Below are 27,117 nucleotides of genomic sequence, written 5' to 3'. Positions count from 1 at the left end.
TTCAGGGGGTGCGGACACTGTTTTAAAAGTATATAATTTTTTTATATAAATTCCATTTTCGTTCAGGGGGGAGGGGATGCGGTAGACTTTCTGCCCCCTCCCCCGAAGAGATGCCTGAAGAAACTATGGAGTCCACTCAGCTAAAATGGGCCCCTGGCATGGTACTGACCCCCCCCCCCCCCCCAACAACAACCCGTTCTACTTCACCTATTTTTTTAGACGGACCTAAAAAGCCAGTCTGTAGAGGGTTATTTTACTGACGGAGTTTAAGACTTGGGCTTGCTTTCCTATTATACAAAACGGAGAATCTTGAACTCACAGATAAGAATAGACAGACAACATTTAGTGGAGTATTCTTAATCTTGACATCGTCCGCCCGTCTATATTATATATATAGTGCTTATTACCCCCCCCCCCTTTTCCCCGCGCTTATTTCTCCACCCCGTACAAGCCGAGTAAAACAAAAAAGACCCATACGCCCGACCAAAACCAACTATCATTTCAATTATCTACTTAGTCGGATCCAATTAGAAACCCTCTACACCCAACTTGTCTCCCCTACTCCTATTTTCCTTCTCCTAAAATAGATTTCTTCCCTGCCTCGCGAGTGCCCCGATTTATGCACGAAATAGATAAACAAACAGACGACTAAAAAAAAAACTGTAATCATAGCTGAAGTGTAAACATGTTGCGAAAATGTAGACCTCAACAGTTTTGTGTTTGTGGATCGAGTTTCGCGGCACGCTTTTTGCGCATGGCTTTGTTTGTTGTGGATTGATGCGCTTCGCGGAATTTTCTTATTTTTTCTTCTTCTAAATACACTAGCTTCATGGTGGGTTGAAGAATAACGTGTTGTACGGTATTAACTCAGCTATGGTACTTTTTGTGTTGATCTATATAGAAGATAGTTTCAGAATTTTAAACTTGGAGGGAGGGATGGTGTAAGGGTTAAAATATATAACAAAACAACCCAAAAAGTCAAGGGAAATACTCCTAAATGGAAGCTAAAAAAAAACATTCTTTAGCTGCCCGTAGCATTCCATAACTGTAAGGCGATTATTCTTTGTCGTTGGGTATTTAACTAAAAATTTCAAGATCTACGTGAAATGGTAGGGAGGGAGGGGGCTGCAGACGAAGGAGGCGCGGTGTGTGTGTGTGTGGGGGGGGGGGGGGGGGGTAAGCGAGGGGGGGGGGGGGGAGTTCTGCTCCCTCTCTGGCTATACCTTAAAAACCCATCAGCGCATGGTTTCACTTTTACCTTTTTCTAAGATATATAAAAAACATCATGGTACCCTCTCCCTTTTTTTTTTGCCCAGTGTACGTAAAAACTATAGAATTTTTAAATATAAAAAACTATACCAGACATAAACGACTCAAATAACAAATTAACGTGTCTGTTTGTTGCTCATACACACTTGCCACAAATTAAATTTTTTAAATTGGCTGGTGTTTGTTTTTTTAATGGCGGTAATGATGATGATAATTAATAAACTGATGACGTTGATGGTTGATGATAATGATGATGATGTCTGTAGCCATTATTTTTACTGGGCAATTTGTACCCCACCCATCTCCCCCTCTCCTTCCCTTCCCAACCTTTGTCTAGCGGTGATTTTACTGGACTATATGTAACTCTTATTTATGCATGGTTTTTTGTGTTACTAAAAGTAAATTTCCGACTCCCGGGGGGGGGGGGGGGGGGAATGGGATATTAAAGGCGTATGTACAGTGCACTACCCAGACATTCTCACCCTGAGTAGCAACAATTGGTAGATAAACTACTACAAAATCCACTTCTATCTAAACAAAGAAGCCGTTTTGACCTAAAGACTTCAACTTAAAAAAAAAAACGCAGTTATAAAAGAAAAAAAGTAACGGATATATTTTTTAAATGTCATAAGTTTACTTGCGTGGAGTAAAAAAAAACAAAAAAAAAAACTCATTCCCGAAAACCATTAAAGCCAAAGTGGCAAGCCAAAAAAAAACCTTACCGAAGCGTGTGCCTGGTGCACGGTGTTATTCAATTTTTAAAAGATAATTCACCAGCCGCTCAGCACACCGTTAAAATGTGGCCTCAGTTCAGTTATCAAAGACAATCTATTTCATTCTCTAGAAGATCAAGGACAAAACCCTGTTACACCTATTTTATTGAACGATGCTTTATAGTTTAATAAAATTATTATGTTGCTCTATAGGTCAACTGTTAGTGGTTTATATGTTTTTATTAAGAGGGGAGATTAATTATTTTTAAAACTCTGACGTACTGGACCTGAGGCAGGGAGAGATGTGTCTTCGCCCACCCCCCCCTACCCACAAGAGATGGCTGAAAGAAACTGTCCTAAATGCGTATATATCAATGTTGATAGACCATTTGCTTAGCGTGCCATAGCATACTACACGTCAAGTGTGGACCTGTTTATATTTAACCCCGGCTGTATACCCCCTCACAGTTTAGCTCCCCCTCACTATTTAACTCCCCCCTCCCACACGGTATAACGCCCTACGTATACACTTCTTGTCTGTATACAACTCTCTCAACCCTAACTCCTACCTATTGATAACTTTTTAACGCCGACTCTTCCCCGAGTTATCTGCCCAACATATAAACACACGACTTATCTGCCCATGTTAAATGTACCATTTTACATTCTCAAAACCCGCTACCCCTCTCTACTCTCCCCCCCCTTACCTTAATGATGCTCATCTTTTAACGCTGACTGACACCCCCCCTGTACAAAGAATGGTGAGCACTTAAAAGTAGGTCAGGCAGTAACGAAAACAGAAAGTTGGCCAACACCGGTTCCCCCGTCCCCCCGGATGATAAAAAACATTAGCCTTCACCTGCTGAATGCTTCACACCGTACGGTGTTTACTTAGTTCTACCTCACCCAACATTTCACCCTACCCCCCCCCCCCCCACACACTTACACTCACCACCCAAGTTTTTTTTTTGTCTATTCCCCCACTCATCAATTTGGGTTTTTCTTCCTACACACACCACATCTACACGCATGCACATACCAACACACATCACCTAAGTTGTTTTTTTTCTTCTTTTTTTTTATATGTGGGCTATCTTCACTCACACACATACACACACCACCCAAGTTTCTTTTGATCTTTTCTCTTTCTCACTATTTTGGCTTCACACACACACTTAAACCACACACGCACATAGCCTCTACCTTATGGCTAACACCTCAAACTGTAGCGCTACATCACCTGAGAGTTGGGGGTGGGGAGTAATGACCCTCTGGTAAGTTTAAAACCAAAACTTCCTGAGTTTAGAGGAAACGGGAATGGAGTGTAAGAATACACAGGGCGATAGTGGAATCGCCTCATAGGAGCTATGGAATGTGGTACACATCTTACTTATGGTTTATATTTGTATATATGCCGTGTGTGTGTTTTCTAAATTTGAGTTTATAAAAATTCTAAAAGTCATTATCATAATGACTGCACGTGATCATGGTAAAATAAAATAGATCTACCACTTTTCTTCATTCTAGACTTGAAGTTGAAACATTTAGACTTTCTAGAAGGTGATTAACGGGACATGAATTACCTGTATGTATCGAGTAGGTCCTATAATTTATGTTTGTAATTAATTAATTAATTAATTTATGTTTTTTTTTTCGTTACATGAAGAGAACTTTGTTAACTGGGATGGACTAAAGTTGAATACATTATTTTTAAAATCCACATTCCACACAGACACACTCGCACTCACCACACCTCACACAGCACATACCACACACACACTATACCGACCCACCCTTTTCATCCTCCATTTTAAAAAAGTTACACCAAAATCCTGGCAAGGTTGTACCTAATGGGGGAGCCCCTTCAAGACAAGATTAGTGTTGCTCTCTTAACTTGGTGGTAATCAGAGCCGGCGTTAGGGGGGTGGCAAACGGGGCGGTCGCCCTAGGCCCGCGCTTGAAGGGGCCCCCGCGCTTCAGCAACGCCATTGTTGCCTGAATTAGTTTGTAAACTTAATAATCTTTGCTGAATAAATGTAAAAAAAAAAAACCAACTAAATGGCCGATATTGTTGGATGTTAAAACTGAGGCCACGGCCTGATGTTAGTGAGTTATCCTCTACATGGACTGGGGGCAGACCGTTTATTCTAAAGAAAGGACATTAGTGTCACACATCGCTGGCACGGTCGACTCGCTATTGTCCTGAGGTGACTGGAGATGGCGGTCGCGAATTAGCCCCCGACCTGACATGGGAGGTAAAATCGGGAGAAACGTAAACAGATACCCCCTATTGTTTGCGGACCGTTGAAGACGTTTTTTTTAGTGAGCAGGCGGGGGTGCTTGTAGTAAACAGTCAGTGACCTGATGATGGCTTGCAGAGGAGGAGGGGGGGAGAGCGGATGGGGGCATGCCCCTTCCCGGGAAAAAAAATTGCAATTTTCGATTTGCACCCCCCCTCAAACTTTCAAAATTTGCACCCCCCTCCTCAAACTTTCGATTTGCACCCCGCTAAAGTTTTCGATTTGCACCCCGCTCAAGTTTTCGATTTGCAACCCCCCCCCCTCAAACTTTCGATTTGCACCCCCTCAAGTTTTTCTCTATATAGTTTGCTATTTTTTGCCTTGTTGTCACCCCCCCTAAATGGACCTTCTCTTGTGAGAACGCGGGTCTTAATCTGTAATGTAATACGCGGACGCTCTATAAAACACGCACCCTTCTCTTGAATGGCTGCGGTCAGAGATCCAGTAACGTAGTACCCGAACTGATTTTTTTTAGGGTTTGGCATCCCATAGATTTAAATGTACAGTTATCCTTCACCCTCACCCCACCAACTGTCACCCCCCCCCCCCCCCCAGTGGTTCACCTTACTGAGCGTCCGTGATTACATTTGAGAGTCATTTCATTTGGATATCTATAGCCGTAAACAGTGTTTTTCACGATTCGAGCTTATTCCGAAATCTATCAATGTTTTGCTATTTTCCCCGGCATCCACACACTTTGAATGCCACTGTTAACACTCGATAAATTGAGGAAAATATCGATACTATCACCCGCCACTGTGGACCGATTTAACGTTGCTTCAAAGTGATTTCCACCATTTTCCTCTACACCATGGCTACAAGAGACAGAGATAGATTTCGCAAGTATGAATCAGGTGCATCAAATGGGAGGATAGAAAAATAGAAAAAGACTTAGCCTCCAGTATGGGACTATGATGATATAATAATGGAATTTTCCTCACGAAAGGCAAGAAAATTAGATCTTCGTTTGTGAAAGTACTGGTAAGATTTTCATAAATAAACATAAATGTAAAAAAAAAAATCAGGTTTGAAGCTCACGTTCATCGTCTCTTTAATGCGTGTCTCAAACTTATATCTGTTTTATTTTTTACTTTTCAAACAAAAAAGCCTTAACAGAAACAAGCAACGTTTCAACAAGCACTTCTAAGTAAACAAATTATTTGTTAATCAGTGTCTTAATGTTAATACGACATTGATAAGCAGCTTAAAAATACCATATATATCGTTTTAATATTAATTCGCGTTGAGAAGAAAAAAAAAACGCCTCACTGTACATGTTTTATTTAATTATGCACCAATGAAAAAAATATAAGGCCCCGCGCGGATGGTTGGCCATAGGCCCCGCGTACCCTAACGCCGGCTTCTGGTGGTAATCATAACTTAATAGCTAACAGGTTTGGTGGTAGGGGGGCTTGAGGTAGTTTGGAAACACAACAAAGGTATACTCAGGTAATGGCTTAGATGCTACTTCAGGCAAACGAATTTGATTATGTCCTACATTGAAAACTACAATGTGGTTGAATACCGCTCATAACCGACGTTGTTCATTGTTGAAACCGTCGGGCAAGAAAGACTGGGGTTTCCTGAAGGAAAACTTTTTGTAGGGAAAAAAATGTTTGTCCGAGGTTATAATAAAAGAGATCAGTTACATTTCAGAATCACTCACAAGAAACTACACATCAGAATTACACACAATTAATTACACACAATAATTACACACCAGAACTACATTCCAGAACTACATTCTAGAATAACACACACACCACACACACACCACCACCACACACACAAATAGTCTATGACAAATAGTAACTACACATCATAAGTGCATACCATAATACATTCTAGAATTACATTCCAGAATTACACACTATAATTACACACAAGAATTACCAGAATTACATACCAGAATCACAACATCATAATTACACAGCAATCGTACACATCTTGGATAACACACCATATTAAATTAACACTACTCAAAGTGTAAAACGTTGGGAAAAACTGAGGCCCTAACGAAGTGATTTTCTACAGCAAACACTACCCCTACCCTTTGACTGTAGCCATAAACCCAGCCGCTAACCTTAATCTTAACTACAGTGCAGAGGCGTAGCGGGGGGGGGGGGGGGGGGCGGGGGGGGGGGCATATGTCCCCGGGCGCCGATCTGAGGAGGGGTCGCCAAATTGAAAGTTTGAGGGGTGGGGGGTGATGAAAATGAAAAGTTCGGGGGGGGGGGGGGGGTGGAAATCGAAAGTTTGAGGAGGGGGGGTGCAAATGAAAAGTTCGACGGGGGTGGTGCAAATCGAAAGTTTATCTCCGGGCGCCGGGAAGGGTCGCTACGCCTCTGACTCAGTGATACTGACAGAAAAAAATAAAGCTACTCATGTAATGGATCGTCCAGTCGAAGAAATTAAACAAAAGGCTTCATCTGTTTTGAAAAAAAAAATTAAATCTTTAGTGTATGTAGATTTCAGATGATTATATTTTAAATTTACAACAAAAAAATAACCTTAAAATTTCAAATCTTCATCAGTTAAAAAAAAATAATAATGAAAAAAATCCAAATTGTCTAAGGCTGGACACGCAGACCCGTTATTAATTTAAAATATTGTTTCAAACTTTCTCAAATTTAATTATTTTCTTCGTTCTCAAGAATACAGCGGTAATTAATTATTAGTGACTAAATCTCGCCCTGTAATTACTTCGTGCTATAACTCAAAGGGCGATCACGTACCGAGTACCACCCCCCCCCCCTCGTCCCCGAATACCGCCCTGCTGTTGTGAATGAGTCCCCTAAAATTGTACCACTACAATGAAAGAGCCAATGGGGGCAGAGTAATCTCCCTGCTCGAGCGAACCTTCCCACGCCTAGCTCAGGGCCTCCCTTTTCAGCGTGAGTACCCGGTCTTGGTATTTCACGTGCAGGGGCGAGTGCGGCCTTCACAAAGAAGAAGGTGGAGGGGGGGGGGGGGGGAGGATGTTAAACAAGAGGTGGCACTGGCATATGAGGAAGTGGGGAGTCTCAGTTTCTTAATCAACTCCTCCCCTTTTTAAACTTAATTAGACATAATTAACACCAAATTTAATTTAATTTTTAATTTTTCTGATTTTGTTGATAAGTTTGTATATTATGGCGCTTGAATAAGGAGTAGGGCTAACTGTTAGCCGCTAACATGACAATTCCATTAGGGCTAAACTTTAGGTTTCAAGACGTCTCTCATTTTCTCTGTCATGAGTTAGCTGTTAACGGGAAAGTAACAACTGACAATACTGACATTTACGAGTAAGCCTATCATAAAATTTTGTGCGTTTTTTGAGGTGCATGATTTGTTTAGGTTTTAAAAAAAATAATAATTAAAGTCCCATGTCCCAGTCAGTCAAAGGATTTTATCCCCAAAGCTAAGTGTTTCGGAGGGGTGGGGGGGGGGGGTCTTTAGATTTCTTTCATATTATTTAGACTTTATATTTAGACTTTGTGTATTTGTTTGTCCTAATGTTATATTTAACATTTTCAGTTGCTATATCAATTTTTTGCAATTTTTTTTTCTTTCTTGAGCACCAAAAACGCTTTACTTCCATACGTATACTAGCCCAGTTATAACAGTACTTTAACCCTTCTTCATCCACCCCCACCCCTCCATTACACTCACGCACCCTTGGTTTCGTTTTTCTATGCATCTGTCGAGTCCATGTTTGATGTCCAACCCCGGCAGACGACACCGTACAACAATACACGTGTTCAAACAATCCCCCCTCCCCCCACCCATTCCTCCCCCCTCCCCCTCCACACACACACAAACAGCCCAAATCATTTCCGATGTCTTCCCATCTGGCCAAGTAACTGTCCGTGGCGGGAAAAAACTGCGCATGCGCGCTCAAAGTCTTTTGATTGGAGGGTTGGTGCACTGTATGAAAACATAACGGTACTTTGAGTTTGATGGCAACCAAACTGCTACATTAAGGCTACTGGATTTATAATATATTTAGGCTACCAAACTTGGGTTTAAATAATGTAGGCTAATTATAACAGTTGTGCTAATGTAGTACTCTACTCAGAGTAAAAAGAGAGAAGTAAAAGTACCCTTTCACTTTCAGCCTGTCCACGAGTATGACGAAGTAGAGTTTGCCTGTTTGTCAGACCTCGGCATACAAAGGGACAGTGTGGTAGCCGTCTTTTACTTTCCTCGATACAAGTCAGGTACCCATATGAGCTGAGTGGACTCAGGGACGTTCTATGAACCGAACAAACGACTTGCGGGCTTAAGTTGGTAGATTATTCAGGCCTACTCTATTAGTTACTTTTAGGCATCTTTTCGGGGGAGGTATAATTTATATACAAAATATATGATTTAACCATTTCCGCCCCCTCCCCCAAAGTTTCAAGCCTCCCCCCCCCCCAAAACCAGAAAGAAACAATGTAGTCTATGTTGTATGCCGATTTTCATGCGCTAACATCGTATTTCTAGCAGAAATAATGAATAAAAATGTACAGCGTTGTTTGTTAATAGATAGAAAGCCTATAGACTATCAGTATCAAACAATTCCACTTTCATTGCTTTTGGACGTTAAACACTGTAAACATGGAGACAAATGACTCTTAAACTCTCGATACTAACGATTCAATCTTTGTTGGCTGAAGAGCTCCATAACCTTTTCTTCTAAAAACCAAATTCCAACGTTTTAAAATCACACGCTCCATTAGAATCTACAAGCCCAACGATGCAACAGCGTCCCTATAGAACGGGAAAACCCCATGGCATAAAAAAATCACACACACATACACACGCGAAAAACCCCAAGACCGCCGTGTTTGACCTAGTTAACCTTGTTTATCATTTGACAGGCAGACGATAGGCTGGACCTGGCCTTTCATCCATAGTCGGGTCCTGGCTTATTTGTCCCTTATACACATACATACATACACACATATACACTTATTCGTACCTTATACACATACATACCTACACACATATACACTTATTTGTCCCTAATACACATACTTACATACACACATATACACACATATTCCTCATTCCACACCCACCCCCTTACTCCACTCACACACACCCTCATTGTCCAGCACAACGCCACACTTACCACACCCTCCTCACACCCACACCTTCCCTTAAACACCATTCTCACTCCTCGCTATACCCCACTCACTCCCCACACACCATCTTTAATACTAAATCAAACACCCCCTCCTCCTCCCACATACTCCTCAGATCTGCCTCTCACCCCCCACACCACCCATCACGCACACAGCTCCGTCTGTTGGTGTTTGCAATTCGTGGGAACACACCCGCACCCCCTCACCCCAACACACATGAGCTCTCTTGACCCCCCTCAAGTATCAAAGGCTAGTATTTTATTACTCACCTCGTGGAAGTCCGCTTTGATATGAAGTGCCATTTTAATTTATCACACCAAACTTCTTCTTCAGCTAGCGTGTTTTATTTGACACCAAAAACCGCACCAACTAAATTTACATGCGGGAATTCCCGATGGCGGGGTGGTTTATTGTGTGCTGTACTAGCACGCTGTAAAATAATTATATTATTTTTAGAGAGAAAAAAACATTAACCGTTAAAATTATTTATGAACGTGTAGATTACCGGCCCACGACCCTTGACCCCGTGGTGAAAACGAATAAGCCTGAGACTTGAATAGAAGTGTCTTAAAATTCCTTCTGAATTGTTTATTTTTAAAAACAAAATCTCGTGTTCATTAGTTAAAATCAAACGTAGGCCTACTTTTATATGCGAGCTTTTTGGCCATACATAGACGGTGTCGCAGTGACGTTGGGGTGGTGGGGTGGTAGAGCTCGACTGCTAACTCGAAAGTCTTAAGTTCGGATCATGGGTCGAGTCTGTAGGACGTCCGTGAGTCCACTCAGCTCTGATGGAGTACTTTAATCATGTTAGGGAAAGAAATGGCGGCTGGGTATGTTGCTGACCACATTATCCCTTCATATGACGTGGTCAAGAAACAGCATTTCAAAATCTTATATGAAGAACTGGAAATGAATAAATTAATACTGCTCAGACCCCCTCCATTCCTGTGACAATTTTTCCCCAGATCACCATATTAATATAGCCAGTAGTTACACACATTACTATTTACACATGCTGTTTGGCCTAATTTCCCAAACACACTAACACTATTCGTGACCTTTGACCTATTTATTGGTAACACGCTGGGTAGTTGTATCGTGTAGTCTTATATAAACAGCTAGTCTATTCAAACAACAAGATTTAACTCGAATCTGGATCTATTTTGTGTTGAAGCACTTGTTCGCATACTCATCATACCATCTGTCACACCACATGTATTCATACGCGCCATTGCACAGACGCTGCACTTGTATACGTACCTACGTAGCATTGTGCATCAATTGATATACACAGAGCGACTAAACCCATGCTTTAAACACATCCGCCCCCACCCAGATTCCTCCCCCCCCCCCCTCCATCTTCTACCCCCTCCCCACACAGACACACAATTTTCCCATCATGTACCCGTGTCTGTTGTACGGGCTGTGACTGCCAGACGTTTAAGTCAGCTATTCCTGCAGCTTTTCTAATTCCTGACTGCCGAATGCCTGACATTTTCTCAAAGGGATTCAAGCTCAACTGTTTATTATCTGCACATTCAATGAGTTGTGCGTGTTGTGTGGCCGTCTGCACATTTTATGGGTTTGTTGTGTGGCCGTCTGCACATTTTATGGGTTTGTTGTGTGGCCGTCTGCACATTTTATGGGTTTGTTGTGTGGCCGTCTGCACATTTTATGGGTTTGTTGTGTGGCCGTCGGCACATTTTATGGGTTTGTTGTGTGGCCGTCGGCACATTTTATGGGTTTGTTGTGTGGCCGTCGGCACATTTTATGGGTTTGTTGTGTGGCCGTCGGCACATTTTATGGGTTTGTTGTGTGGCCGTCGGCACATTTTATGGGTTTGTTGTGTGGCCGTCTGCACATTTTATGGGTTTGTTGTGTGGCCGTCGGCACATTTTATGGGTTTGTTGTGTGGCCGTCGGCACATTCTATGGGTTGTATTTATAATCTACTGTGCAGTGATCTGCACATTCTATGGGTTGGATAAACTGTGCAGCCGTCTGCACATTCCATGGGTTGGATATACTCTGTGGACGTGGGTTCAAATCCCACTCACGCCAACACACTAGAATACATTCTAAAACTCGACCACCTCTATAACCGTATCTAGGGTTGAATTGAAACTGTTTGCTGTATCGCCACCCCAATCCTAACCCAAGTAGCAGCCATAGACACAACCCCTTAACATTCTTAGCAGTTATTGCAGAAAATAACGAACTATATAATGTGCTGCCCTCCTATCAATGACAGAAGCATTATTTAAGCGGGTAATAATCTTTAAAAATCTGGAATGCAAAAAAAAAAAAAAAACAACAACAACCCAAAAAAACATTAAATAAATAAATAATTAAAATAGAATTTTCATAATATTTGTATAAGCTATATGAAGTCTGCAGACTGCTAACCCATAGCTATTCGACAGCACCAAATCGCCTTGCCAATGAAGCTTACGGCAGACCCACTATCAAGCCAGGGATCTAGATTCTACTTAGGTAACCCCAAACAGGAGTTATTCTAGCGGTGCATTTTGGTGCGCCACATTTACTCTAGCGGTGCATTATGGTGCGTCACTTTTTTCTAGCGGTGCATTATGGTGCGCTATTTTTATTTTGGAGGTGCATTATGGTGCGCCACTTTTATTCTAGCGGTGCATTATGATGCGTTATTTTTAATTTGGTGCATTATGGTGCGCCACTTTTATTCTAGCGGTGCATTATGGTGCGCTATTTTTAATTTTGGAGCATTATGGTGCGCCACTTTTATTCTAGCGGTGCATTATGGTGCGCCACTTCTCGCGGAGAAAAAAAGTTATTTCCACAAGTAGAAAGAACGGACAAATAAACGCCCTTGTTCTAGTATTTGACTAGGTAGCACCGTGGACAACATTACTTGATGGTAGCAATAAGTCTAGTGGTAGCAAAATGCTGGGTGTGTCTTAACGATAGCAATGGCTAGGTATACTTCTGATGGTAGCAACTGGGATCGGCTAGGTATACTTTTAACGGTAGCCACTATGTATGTAGGTTTACTTCTGGTGGTAGAAAATTATTAGGTATACTTTAAATGGCAGCAACTGGCTAGAGTATATGAGTACACTTTTAATAGTAGCAGCTGGTTAGGTATACTTTTAAAGGTAGCCCTTAGATAGATATACATTAAATGGTAGCAGCTGACTAGGTATACTTTACACAGTAAGAACTGGCTAGGGTGTACTTCTAGTTTTGTTTTCTTTCTACACGGAGCAAGTCATCAAAGCATCATTAGAACCAGATCTGGGTGAAACAGTCCGAAGCTCTCCAAGCCAAGGGGAGAGCACCGTGATGGCTTCCCCTTACTCACAGCAGACCGCATCGCTCATAAAACACATCGGCTCTTCAATATCTAGCTAGACCTACAGTACAGCTCTCACTTTTTAAAAATTACTAATAACCCCCTACCACTAACCCTCCCTCTTATAAGAATTATCACAGCGATCTCCATATGTTTTAGCCCAAGCATGACTCATCTAGGCCTACACTGTAGGATTTTTGTTGTTGTTAAAAACTGTCCGGCTAAATACCGGAAGGAAACAGCGAGTTCTTGATGTACAGTGATGCATTGCATCACTAACCGCGGCAGACAAAATAGACCCGCTCTTTCTCTTTATTTACCCTGGAATAATTACTAATCACTAACACTATACATTAAACCAATAACAGCTTTCACACAGGCTACAATTTTTCTCTGGTCTGTGTAGGGTAAAAATAGTCATTTGATACGGTTAAAAATTAACGAGCAGATTTTTAAACGCATTTTTATACGTATTCATGGCAGAGGCGTAGCGACCCTTCCCGGCGCCCGGGGACAAACTTTTCGATTTGCACCCCTCCCCCTCAAGATTTCGATTTGCACCCCCCTCAAACGTTCGATTTGCACCCCACCCCCCTTCAAACTTTCGATTTGCACCCTCCTCATCCTTTCAATTTATTTTCACAACCCATTTTGGCGCCCACTAAGGTTGGCGCCCGGGGACATATGTCCCCCCCCCCCCCCCGCTACGCTACTGATTCATGGCCTTATCCAAAGGCGAATCCATAGCCTTTATCCATAGCCTTTATCCAGAGCCTTTATCCAGAGGCATATATATCCTTGTCCTTACCCAAAGATGTATCACGATCTTCCCCAAAGACGTATTCACGTCCTGAGCTAAAGACGTATCCATGACCTTACCCAGAGGTGTATCCATGACCTTACCCAGAGGTGTATCCACGCACCCCCAACATGACAACTATGTTCTGTTTTCTATAAATATTTTGGCTTGTAAGTATAAATATTTGAACATTTGCCCTATGACTGGCGCCGTGTAGTGAGATCGCCTTAGGTGGGACTAACATGTAAACATCAACTAATATTTACAGCGCTTAGATTTGGTGGGTTTTTTTAAAGGCTTATCAGACTGGGATGCACTCATTGGAGTAGTGTGCTAAGGGGAGGGAAGTGGGTATGACAGGGCGTCTAGAGTTACCTTTAAGCATTAGCGGGCGATAAGCCAGGGTAGACGTCATCTTTGCCTTGATCATCGCCCCCTTTTTTTTTCTTAACTCTTTATCATTATGTCTTAGGGGAGGGGGCTGTAACCGGGTTGCGTGGTTGTGTTATGAAGGGGTAGATGTCTCGTCGTGTCAGAGTGGATATGATGGAGTGTTGGAGTGGATATGACGGAGCGGAGGTTATGGGGGTGGATGTGATGGAGTGTCGGAGTGGATGTGATGGAGTGGAGGAGTGGATGTGATGGAGTATCGGAGTGGATGTGATGGAGTATCGGAGTGGATGTGATGGAGTATCGGAGTGGATGTGATGGAGTATCGGAGTGGATGTGATGGAGTATCGGAGTGGATGTGATGGAGTATCGGAGTGGATGTGATGGAGTATCGGAGTGGATGTGATGGAGTATCGGAGTGGATGTGATGGAGTATCGGAGTGGATGTGATGGAGTATCGGAGTGGATGTGATGGAGTATCGGAGTGGATGTGATGGAGTATCGGAGTGGATGTGATGGAGTATCGGAGTGGATGTGATGGAGTATCGGAGTGGATTTGATGGAGTATCGGAGTGGATTTGATGGATATTTGAGTTCAATTGAGCTATTTGATACAACCAGCATTATTTTTTACAACAATGATTATTTACACAACAGCAACATTATTATTACAACAACGGCGACATTGCTAGTAACGCAAACACAACTAATCTGCTTTCATTACAACATTAACTAAATTGCACAAAACAAATTAAGTTCAATTAACGCAACGCTCACACTGCTATTAAACAAAGTAAACCACAAATACACTAGGCCTATACAACAATAACAAATTGCTATTGACACAACCACGAGTGTCAAACAAAAAAAAAACAGACACAACAAAACAAGGACAAACTTCTAAAATTTATTATGTAGATTATCAAACATGAAATAGCAATGAAACATTCACATCGTTAGCAAGTGCGTTTTGACCAGATCGCTGTGTCGGTGTTATCTGGCGGTAATTACATCACCCCATGACACAAGGGGAGGTAAATCGCACGGTAAAAACAACATCGTCTGCTCTGTTGACGCGGTTTTCAATGTTTTCCTTTGTGGGTGCTATCTAGTGTTTATCTCAACACAGATTAAATTTATTGCTGCGATAATATCTCGCACATTGTATTCGCGTAAAACATGTGCATGGGGAAACTGTATAAACAAGTATTTTTTTTTAGTTGGGGAGGTGATGGATGGGGATGGCGGAGAATTTAATAAGCAGAGTAATGCAGTTCTTGATGTGTAGAGATGCAGACTGGAAAGGGGTTGGGGGAATTTGGAACCTTTCTTTGTTGTTGAAAAATGTAGCCTATCAAAACTTTAAGTATCCTTCGCTAGTAGATTCTATAGATCTACTGCCCCCCCCCCTGAACGAAATGGAATTTATATAGAAAATATGTACTTTTAACAGTTTCCGCCCCCTCCGGGAAATTTTAGTCTCTAGAATGTCTAGATCTATGTTGACATGGTTCAGGCACGATTTTGGAAAGATATCGATGTTTTTAGGAAAATTCAACGGCAATTTTGAGGGGGGGGGGTTGCAGACAGGTGTGACGTCATTTTTGGAGGGGGGGGGGGCTATTTGTGACGGAGGTAAGAGGTACAAATCGTGACGTCACTTTTGCATGACCTCAATGCCCTAGATCTATTTATGTTCATTTAATATTTTAAGTTCTTTATTTTATGCATACTTAAACAAAAATGGTATTTCCATGCTAACTAAGACTTTAATTAATTTGCTCTTTTTTTCCTTAGGGTGGTCTTGCTGGCTTGACATTGCTGTTATTGTTTTGGAAAAGACACAAACTGCTGGTACGTAATTTTAAAAAAAAATTCTGCTACTTTATTTTATAGTTCAATGGGTTTTTTTTAATTAAAGGGAGTTAACAATGCTTTTAGTTATTTATTTAAATTGTAACTGCCCTTGTTAGCTTGTGCATATATAGGCATATATATATATATATATATAAGTCAATGAATCAAATAATTTAGCTAATTCCATATTTTATTCCATAATGTGTTCAACACACCTATTTTTATAAGTGATCCTAGATACAATACTCTTACCCTTAATGTTGGGCTAGAGTTATATTTAGGGTATGTAGACTTTATTGTGTAATTTATCACAAGTGTCATTAACTCTCTGTGATGCTTGTAATATACAGTTATATGGGTATGGTTAATCCGACAATAAAAAAAAAAGGAGTTTCCCTTTCAAACGGTCTATGGGGCAAGTGAAGTAGAGTACACTTGTTTCTGTGACCTCGTCATATGAAGAGATAGTGTGGTCAGCACTATGTCCAGCCGCCTTTACTTTCCCTAACGTGAGTTAGGTACCCATCAGAGTTGGGTGGACTCAGGGACAGTCTACTGACTTGAACCCGGATTCGAACTCGAGACTTACGGGTTAGCAGTCCAGCTCTCTACCACTAGACCACTCTGTCCGACAATACTCATTATTTATACCAGAGATGCAGCAGTACTAAATCCTATACATACCCCATGTTCTGACACCAATGTTCTACCCTCAGGTCTATCCTGTTCTTGTTCTGTGTGCTGTATCAGCTGTCCTCTGCATCATCACGGCTGTCCTGACAGGCACCCACGTCATACAGCCCCTGCTCAGCATGTCCGGCTGCGTCTACACGCGCAAGAGCACCATCTGTCAGTGTTTGACCCAGTTCCGGAGAAACAAGCTGGACATTGAAAAAGTCAACAAAGGAGGTCAGTCTACAAATTGTAATCTTTTTTATACAAAGATCAGTTAATTAGTCAAAAAATTGTAATCTATTTTACACAAAGTAGGTCAGTTGAATTAATCTACAAATTTTAATGTACTCCAAACAAACGAGGTCAGTTGAATTAGTCTACAAATTGTAATCTACTCCAAATAAATGAAGTCAGTTGAATCAGTTTACAAATTTTAATGTACTCTGAACAAAGGTCAGTTGAAGTAGTCTAAAAATTGTAATCTACTCCAAACATTCCTGATGTTAGCACCAGATGGCTTTAATATAGTCCAGAAAGGGAGTGTCATTCCCCCTTCCTCAACTTACCCTTTCATCCAACCCCCCACTACCTTAATAACTACTGATCTACTAATTCAACTACTACCTCACCCTAGTAATAAAGTGAGCATGAACTATTACAAAATGTACTAAAGCGGGTACTTAGACCTAACAAATCATTCTGCTGTTTCTACTAAACCTTTATTTATTTATTTTTTAATTTAACTTTAAAAAAAAATTTAATGAATTATTTCAAAATTTAACTTTTTGTTTTCTAGAAGCTATGACAAAGTTAACTTATTATTTTCCAGAAACCTTCATAAAGTTAACTTATTATTAATTATTTTCTAGAAACCCTCACAAAGGGTAACATATTATTTTCTAGAAGCCCTCACAAACTTAACTTATTATTTTCTAGAAAACCTCACAAAGTTAACTTATTATTTTCTAGAAATCCTCGTAAAACAAACTTTTTACCCACCAGTAACTCTCATAAAACAAACTTTTTACCCACCAGTAACCCTCATAAAACAAACTTTTTACCCACCAGTAACCCTCATAAAATAAACTTTTTACCCTCCAGAAGCTGTCTACTTGACTTTTGAGGGTGTACTGAGCTGTGAAGATATAAAGGACGCCATCCCAACAATGTTGTTTATAATGATAGCCATTGATGTTGTTGTGGCCATAGTCAGCTCAGTATCTGGGATCATTTCTTTCCTGGTTTACAGAACAGAATACAAGAGGAAATATCTTGAGGTTTGTTACTTTGTCATTTCTCAAGTAATAAATTGTAGCCTCTGTTTTTGTTAACTTTAGATATGATCAAAATATGTCTACAAGGCTAAGTCGGTCATCTTTAGATATTATAGTTGATCAATTGAAGCTTTTTATGTATGATTTTCTATTTATATTTGATTTTATTAATAAAAATAACATAAAGCCTATCATTAGACTTAAACCCCTTGTGTCCTCAAACACTTTCTAGTTAACAAATTTTTAAATGTTTAATATAAAGGCTGTAAATGTTAAAATAACCCCCACTGATGTTACAATGACTTGCTAATGTACACATATCTTAATGTACACATATCTTAATGTACACATATCTTAATGTACACATATCTTAATGTACACATATCTTAATGTACACATATCTTAATGTACACATATCTTAATGTACACATATCTTGTGGTTACAGGGAGTAGACTACGACGATGACAGCACACCCTCCACTCCAAGCACCAGTTCTGAAAACTACACTGAGCAGCATTCCATGCTCCCAGCTCAACCGGCATCATCCACCACAGCAACCAACGCCACCACACTTGTCAACATCTACACCAACAACAACGCCACCACCAACGATGAGGACACAACCAACGACGAAGGTACTACGACCCCGAGTGACTTAATCTACAGCGCAGCGGACGTCCCTATGGGGTATGCTGAGGCTTGCCGTATGAGACGGTGCCACAGTTTTAACCAGCCTCGTAAGGGAGGTCTGCTTAGAGAGGGCAGCCCCGGTAGTTCCGCATCAAACCAGACTGAGTCGTCTTTAATGAGTGGGGACAGAACCACCCCCGGGGCTGTCGGCGGAACTGTCAGATTAAAAGAACACAGAAAAAAAGGTCGGCGTGCTGTGACCTTACATGGACTTGACCGTGAACAGCTTATGCTGATTCTTAGTTTACAAATGCGATATTTACAAGAGTCTGAACAGTCAGCGAAGAAAGACAACAAGACCAATAACAATGGGATGAATAATATAAACATGCCCTTAGCAGCACAGCAGAACAATGCCACAGTGTTGAGTGACTCAAGTCAGGATAATATTGATTCATCATTGATGTTCACGCAGCTTCAAAGACGAGCGATGACGCCGACACCCCGCCAGGAGCGACTGTCGAGTAGTCGAACAACGGACGATGACTTAGACTACAGGCCGGCTAAGTTGGTGCGGTCACACACACCACAGCCGTACCACTTTAAGCAGCAGTACAACTACGACCAGAGCATGGCGGGGCCGTCCCAGCTTCTACATCAGATCCCCCAGTACCAGCTCCAGCAGCTGCAACAGCTTCAGCAGCTGCAGCATCAACAGCTCTTGCAAATACAGCAACAGCAGCAGCAACAAATTCAGCTACAGCAACAAAAAGAGCTGCTGATTCAACAGCAGATGTTGATTCAGCAAAGCCAGCAACCGCAGTCCAGCATAGCAAACGACGATAACGAAGAGCCGCTGACCATGATTACATACGACTTGCGGAGTGTCCCAAAAACTGGACCAATTGTTTACGAAAATGTCCCATCATCACGAACATCTTTAAGCTACTACAGCCCTGATGGTTCATGCTCATCAAACTCATCTTCCCTTATGCGAGGCACTAATGTACCAAACTCCACACCCCTAAATCAGGTGGTATCCCGTCCATTACCCACAATGCCAACTACGGCTGAAAACTTAAACCATGTTAAACTTCTCGGAACAGCTGGCTCCCCGCCAACAAGTTCACAAACCCAAATGAGTCGTCAGACATCGGACGTGTCATCCTCATCTCAGTCGTGCAACGACACCTCGGTCTCGGAGCCAAAGACTGGCACCAAGTCAAAAGAGAACACGCCAGAAACACAAGCTAAAACTAAAGGAAAGAAAAAATTATCCAAGAAAGAAAAGAATGCCAAGAAAGAAGAAGAAAAAAGTGCTGCTGAAGCAGCAAAGACAGGCCTAGGAAGAACTGATTCAAACAGCAGTAAAGGCACCGCTGTATCAGACAGGTGGCAGACGTTGATGGCGGATGGAACAACACAGGCCCAAACTCTGTGGGAAAACGTGCAGAGAAAAGTTGTTTCAGATCCTCAAACGCCAGATTCAACTTTAACCTTTCCCCATCACTCGCCTAAAGCTTCGACCACCTCACAACAAACTGGACCAACTATGCAGCACCAACCAAACACCACACAGATTGTACCTAACGGAATTCTTAAAAATTCAAATTCCAACCAGTCATCTCAGAAAACTGGCCAGACTTTTTCACAATCTACACCAACATACGGTTCCCATATTCAGCACAATGTACCATACCCAAATACATCCCTTCCTCCATATCCTAACCCCAACCCTGTTTCTATAAGCCAGCATCAAAACACCTTCATGCCCATTGCCAATTCTTCAACTGATAACTATGAAGACATTGACGAAACTTATTCTCAAGTTCAGAGACCAAATTTTGGCCTTCCACAGGAACCCCCGCCCAAACCTGCACGCCTACACAACATAGTAACCAAACCAAGCAACACTGCTAATGATAATATGGCAGACAAAAACCAGCAACTGCGGCCTAAGAGTTATCTGAGCGCTGTAGAAAAGGAAAGCATGAATGGGAATTATAACAATCTTTCCAACATGCAGCGTCCACCTGCGCAGGGGGCAGAACTCCAAGCGTTGACGCATTTACAAATGGAAGGGCCGGTCCGTGACAATAGAAAAAGCATGGGCAGTGACAGCGATCAGTTTGTTATGGTAAATGGTGATTTGTACGCCCAACCTCGACGCAAGTCTAACCCGTGTAACGTACCCAAACATCTGAGCATGAATGGGAATAAACAGAACTATGCAGGACACAATGGGGCCCAGATGCAGCAGTACCACAGTCACTATTCCAACGGCCAGGTCAACCCCCAGAGGTCAGCGTTCCACTCACTGGGTCACCCCCATCACATGCCCCACCCCCTGAATGTCAACGAGGCTTGCGACACGGACCTAGATGACCTCCCACCCCCACAGTGGCAGAGACGCTACCTGAGGAGTCAGTCGTTCTCACCTCCCCCGTATGCCCCACCCCCAGTGTACCAGTCCCTGGAGTCAGTGCACAAGCATCCATCCTTAAGGTAAGGGGTTCAAATCTCTTAAGAACAATTTTTTTTTGCTAGTTTAACATTGCATTTGAGCTACTAAAGTCATGATTATATAACAACCTGCTGTAAAGCGGCATAATGTGAGCAGGCATAGTTTAGTCATAGAGCGCTAACTTCGCAATCTAGAGATCATATCCTATGTTGGAGTCTGAAGGAAGTCTCATCTTAATCTGATGGGTACCTGACTTTCTTAAAACCAAGCAGAGGTCACAAAAACATAAATTTTTAGACTAAAATTTTATTTTCCTTAGATTTTTTAAAAAGTTAATCACTGATTAACCTACTTTTAGCACAATTTAACTTAATTATTGATATGCTTGTACCATACTTAAACTCAATGATTAATTTGCTTACACCACATATTTTAATTTGATTATTAATTTGCTTGTATTGCACATTAAACTTGATTATTAATTTGGTTGTACCACACTTTAACTTGATTATTAACTTGACTGATAATTAAACTTGAATATAAAATATGGGAAATCTACTTGACAGGTCAGCTTCAAGCTCATCCTCTGAACCACACAATTCCTCATCAGACAGCTCATCAATGCCACTGGAGAGTATCCTGGCAAACACTAGAACATCTGCAGGACAAATGCAATCAAGGGGAAGGCAGCCAGCCCACATCAGCGAACGTCGCTTTTGTATCACAAATCAGAGACAACTACGTCAGAATCCATACTTGTCTAACACACAGCAGCGGCTGAGAGACATAAAACAGGACCCGTACATAGACGACGCGGTGGATAACATGCAGAGTTCAGTGCAGGAACAACCTTACGTGGCCATGCGACGGTGCCAGTCTGTGGAAGAAGGCAACAGGAAACGTCTTCCTCCGAATATCTTAAACAAAAACAGTGCTCACCACGAGCGAGTCTATGGTTACAACCAGAACACAGACGCTACCAGAAACTCTGTCAGCGGTGCTAAACAAATAGGGACCATAGCGGCACCGGCTAACATGGTCTTGTCGATCCACAACAGTAATGCGCCAAACTTTAACGGTGATCGACCTGTTCTCCAGCCCAACTGCCAAAATTTTCAAAATGAATTATACTCATTCAGCCAGCCTGGCCATCAGAGGATACCTCAGTCCCATATGACCAAGGCAGACATTCTCAATACATCCAATGACACAACTTTAGAATCTCCTGGAAGTGAAGAACTCCCATCTTACACAGGCAGCATTCAGCTGGTAGATTCCACTGACAGTGATAAAGATGACTTTGCGGAGACTGTTATTTGAAATTTTATTTCAGCTTTGAAATTTCTTAAATACCAGGGGGAATAGTGCATTTCTACTTATTTTTTTTTTAAATATTCAAATAATGTTTAAAAAGGTAAGTTTATTTTTGCCGGTAAAAGTTATGGAAATTTCTGTTTATTTTAAGACAGTACAATAACACAGGTCACAGTGTACTTGAGTCTGAAATATTTTATGGAATGACCTTCTAGAACAAATGGCATTTGTGGTTGATTTTTTTTTTATTTCATGAAGTATTCATGTTTTACCAAGTGACCTGCAGATTTTTTACTTTTTCATGCAAGTGTTCATTTTTCACTATTGGGTCGTTGAAACTCTATCATGTTAAGAAAGTGTTCATCATTTACTTAGTGGTCTGATGTTTTGCCACAAAAATTGGCACTAACTGATGCTGTGTGATCCTTATACTCTTTTTTTTTTTTTTTTAAATTGGCACAGAGCTGTTTTTTTATTCATTTCATTAGCTTACCTGTTCCAATTCTTATGAAGCTGAAAGGTTGTTGATTCTTGTGATGTTGTCTTAAGTGCTCTTTAAAAAAAGTTCCTGGGAAAGTCAGCAAACAAGTACCTGTTCAAGTTAAAAACATGATTTTGTTTTAAACTAAATATTTTTGGAAAAAGTTAAAACCTTTTCCTACAATCTTTTTTTTTTGGAAATAGTTCTTCTTCTTCTTCATTCTTAATTTTAGTGTTGGAACGGATCCTTAAAAAGTTCATAATTATTAAAAGTTTTCTTTTGGACATTGTTCCCAAATTTTTTTTTCCCCATGAAGGAATAAATAGGACTTACTTTTTTGAAAACTTATCTTGTATTTTCAAATATTAAAAAAAAACCTGGTTTTTACAAGCAAATGTATGTGTTAAATGAATTTAAAAACTCAAAAGTATAAATATCTTGTTTTACTTTATAGATATTAAAATAATTTGTATTGACAACTGTAAAATCAAAATTTGATGTATTTCTTTTTGTTAAAAATGTACATTTTTAAAAAATACTTTCATAACGCTATGCTTCAAAGCCTTACTTCCATATTTGCATTGTTTGTTGTGTCAAATGTATTGACCAAGCAGTATTAACACTGTTAGACTTAACATTACCTGTTGCCTGTTTAATATGTACACAACTCAACCAAACCGTCTGTACACTCATCAAGTGATACATTTCTCAGAGAAATCCTCAAGCATAAAATACAGTTCAACTTTTTATTTTACTTTCTAATACACATTTACATCGTAAATAAATGTTCATATTTATAAAAAATATTCCCCTGATGTTGCTTTACATTTTTTACAGAGAGAGAAAAAAGGGTATTTATTGCAACTGTAAATATAATAAACAATTTGCCTTATATTTTTCCTATCACTGTTCAAATTTCTGTTTTTAATAAAAATTATTTTTATTGTTTTGTTGAAATACTCATCAAACAGATGAGCTGTTTCATTGCCCATTTCTAAAAGTTGTTTAAAATCATGTAAATAAAATAAAAATTATAAAATAAATGTACTGTGTATTTCTGAAACTAACTTGGTCAGTGTGAATAACAAGATATGCCCCAAACAAAGATGACTGATGTCAAAAGCCATTAAATCAATATTTTTATTTTAAGTTGATTAAAGTGCCATGGCAGAAATTGCCAGTTGATGATGTGCCTTTAAAAATAAACTTGTCCAGAATCTACATTATGCAAGTGGTTACTTACCCATAAATTTCTTTTTAGATACTTTTCCCACCAATTTGATAATAAAATATTCAGCTGTTTGACTGTTTTATTAACACAATAAACAAATGTAAATATTATCTTTAAAATATGATTAAATGCTTATTTTGTTCATTGATTTAATTTATATTATTTTTTTGAAAGACAAACTTATTTTGTTCATTGATTTAATTTATATTATTTTTTTGAAAGACAATTTAAAAAAAACAATTTTATTCAGTCAACCTCTTTGAAGTTATTTTATTTTTATAAAATGTTCAATGATCCTCATCACAAAATTGTGTCCTAAATATTTTTATATTTAAGTTAAGCTCAGAGGTTCCAGTTCTAGAAACATCTGCCATAAATTGGATATTTAAAATAAATATCAAATAAATAAGATTTATATGCTTAAATTACCCCTATTGTCTGTAATTCTAGATTTAACCTCAGAATATCAGCCAAACTCATAATTTTAGTTTAATTATTAGGACATCACTTATTAATTTAAAAAGATTTGAATATATTAATTATTAGTTAGGTGAACACAAGGGCATCAACTTTTAGGACGTAAGACAAATTATTAGTAAAGGACAGTAATTCCAAAAAAATTGTTCATGGCCTATTTACTGTATTGCCCCAATGATTCATTTACTTATTTGTACTTATATTTTAGGTAAAATATTTTTAAAGCATTAATAACATGTTAATTAAAATGAATAAATAACATGTACATACTGATCACTGCCATTGGAATCAGGCACATATTACATAACATGGAGTAGGCGTAGGTTTGCCTTTATGGGGTATGGGCTGGGCTGTATAGAAATGTTTAAACAACACAAATTTAAATATTTTTTTCAATCTTTCTTTCATGAAATATCTACAATCAAATTTTCACTGATTGGATGAATTATCAGACACCTCTAGCTTATAAATCAGAATTTTTTTTTTCAATTTAGTTCTTTGCAGATATTGATAAGGAAGATGTAACTAGTGATTTACTCTAACATTATGCGATGATAATTTCTAGCAGTTTGTTGTACTAATTTGTTCCTGGTTCTTGGTGTAAGGCTTCATAGAAAAGATTAAATGCGAGGTCTGCAGAAATGCTTCAGTATCATAATATTAAAGGTGGTAAGGGGCATGGGTCCCATTTTGTGTTCTATAATATGTGCATGATTCCTTCTACAAAAACTACCATTTACATATAGAATAGTTTTCATTTATTATTACTAAATTTTAAAAATATAGACAACTAGTAGAGATCTAATGATTTTTAACGATTATCATTTCAATAAATAAAATGCATAATACAAAAATCTTGACTTTCTTTATTCATTATTTTGTTTGTATTAAAATGTTAAGTACAAATGAAAGGACAATAGACAGTTCATGTAGAGGTTATATTTGTATGACTGCAGTTCATATTTGTATGGACACAGTACGGAGGTTTTATTTGTTCTGAAAGTAAAATTATTTCAAACTAATGTTGGTGGAAAATGAATTACACTTAATTAACATTAGTATTAGACTTACCCAGCAGTTTATAAATTCTTAAAGCCAGTTAATATTGCCCATTCTCAACATGTATTGTGTCGTTTTAATTTCAGGAGTTTTTAGGCTTTTTTTAAAATTTGAAATCTCTGAAACATCATGGAAGTTTAAAGGGGCTCATGAGTTAGTAGTGGCCATCTAGTAACACAAAGAAGGGACCTAGCAATGTAACTAACCATCTTAATACCAACCAAGTATACACTTTTCTAGAGGCAAATTCTTCCCACTGCACCTACTAAATCTGATATTGCAGGTTGCATCGTTAAAAACTTAAGCAATGGTAAAGCAGTTTTACTTTGTATTTATGCAATTTTTTATAATTTTATAAAGACCTTCAGTTTAACATCTGAAGTAGTCAAATTTTTGAGGTTAGACAAGTAGAGATTCTTCATCAGCTAAGCAGTAGACACAGGCGTAGCGACCCTTCCAGGCACCCGGGAATGAACTTTCAATTTGGTGCCCCCCCCCTAAATTTTTTATATTTATAATCCAAAACTGCAGCTAAAATGAGCTTTTGATTTTTTTAACCCATTTTAGGACATATGTAACCCCCCCCCCCCCCCACCCCCCACCGTTCGCGACGCCTCTGGCCAAGGCAAACATCTATGGTAAAGTACACTAAACTCACATTATGTAAACAAACTTTTAAAATATTTAACGCATCTTTTTTAAAACTCATCTTTGCTTTTAATAAATAATTTTGATTTCACCAGCATAATGCAAAAAAAAAAAAAAGTGCAAACAGATAATCACAGGGTACATAGATAATTTACATAATACAAAGAGAAAGATGTTCTTTTTCTAAGGTTATCTATTAACATTTTTAAAAAAATGTATATGTAAATTCTAAGATATTCTATTTATTAGGTGAATAAGATTAAGAGTAGATAAGAATCCATTCAAGAAAAGTTGAATGGTGCAACCATTTTTGTTTGTTCATAAGTTAATCAAAATACCCATACAGTGTTGAAAGATATGAATTATGTGTTGAAAATGACACTAAGTAAAGCCATTGAAAAACTAATGTTATCCTTAATAAGTCTGGTCAGTAAACAATAACCAAGTGAAGCCATTGTAAAACTAATGTTATCCAAAATAAATGTCTGATCAGGAAACAATAACCAAGCCATTGAAAAACTAATGTTATCCTTAATAAGTCTGGTCAGTAAACAATAACCAAGTGAAGCCATTGTAAAACTAATGTTATCCAAAATAAATGTCTGATCAGGAAACAATAACCAAGCCATTGAAAAACTAATGTTATCCTTAATAAGTCTGGTCAGTAAACAATAACCAAGTGAAGCCATTGAAAAACTAATGTTATCCAAAATAAACGTCTGGTCAGTAAACAATAACCAAGCCATTGAAAAACTAATGTTATCCTTAATAAGTCTGGTCAGTAAACAATAACCAAGCCATTGAAAAACTAATGTTATCCTTAATAAGTCTGGTCAGTAAACAATAACCAAGTCATTGGAAAAACTAATGCTATCCTCAATAAAAGTCTAATGAGTAAACAAACCAAAGTTAACCCCTGAAATAAAATGACACTCCTACATCACACTGTGTTCCTGGTTAATCAAGCAACCCAAACTCACCCAACCAAATTATATTTAATGCAATAACTTTAACTAAATTAAATTAACCTTACAATCTCAATGAACAACTTAAAAAATCTTTCATTCTATTTTAAAACAACTGAAAAAAAG

At 39.3% G+C, this 27,117-nt stretch overlaps 1 protein-coding gene across 1 annotated transcript; it reads left to right on the top strand.

The window, feature by feature from the left end:
• The first annotated feature begins 110 nt into the window (after nt 1-110).
• LOC131931827 (uncharacterized) lies at nt 111-24,012 on the top strand. The gene is made up of 6 exons (XM_059288681.1): nt 111-161; nt 15,713-15,769; nt 16,489-16,681; nt 17,549-17,724; nt 18,168-20,857; nt 21,383-24,012. Exons 1-6 carry the CDS (start codon nt 111-113, stop codon nt 22,134-22,136), a joined length of 3,921 nt encoding a protein of 1,306 aa, XP_059144664.1. The 3' UTR covers nt 22,137-24,012.
• Nucleotides 24,013-27,117: the final 3,105 nt, after the last annotated feature.

This window comes from Physella acuta, unplaced genomic scaffold (assembly GCF_028476545.2).
Source record: "Physella acuta isolate Inbredline_101_S28 unplaced genomic scaffold, ASM2847654v3 ptg002039l, whole genome shotgun sequence".
In the NCBI taxonomy this organism is placed as follows: domain Eukaryota; kingdom Metazoa; phylum Mollusca; class Gastropoda; family Physidae; genus Physella; species Physella acuta.
This window is presented reverse-complemented; position numbering and strand designations above follow the sequence as displayed.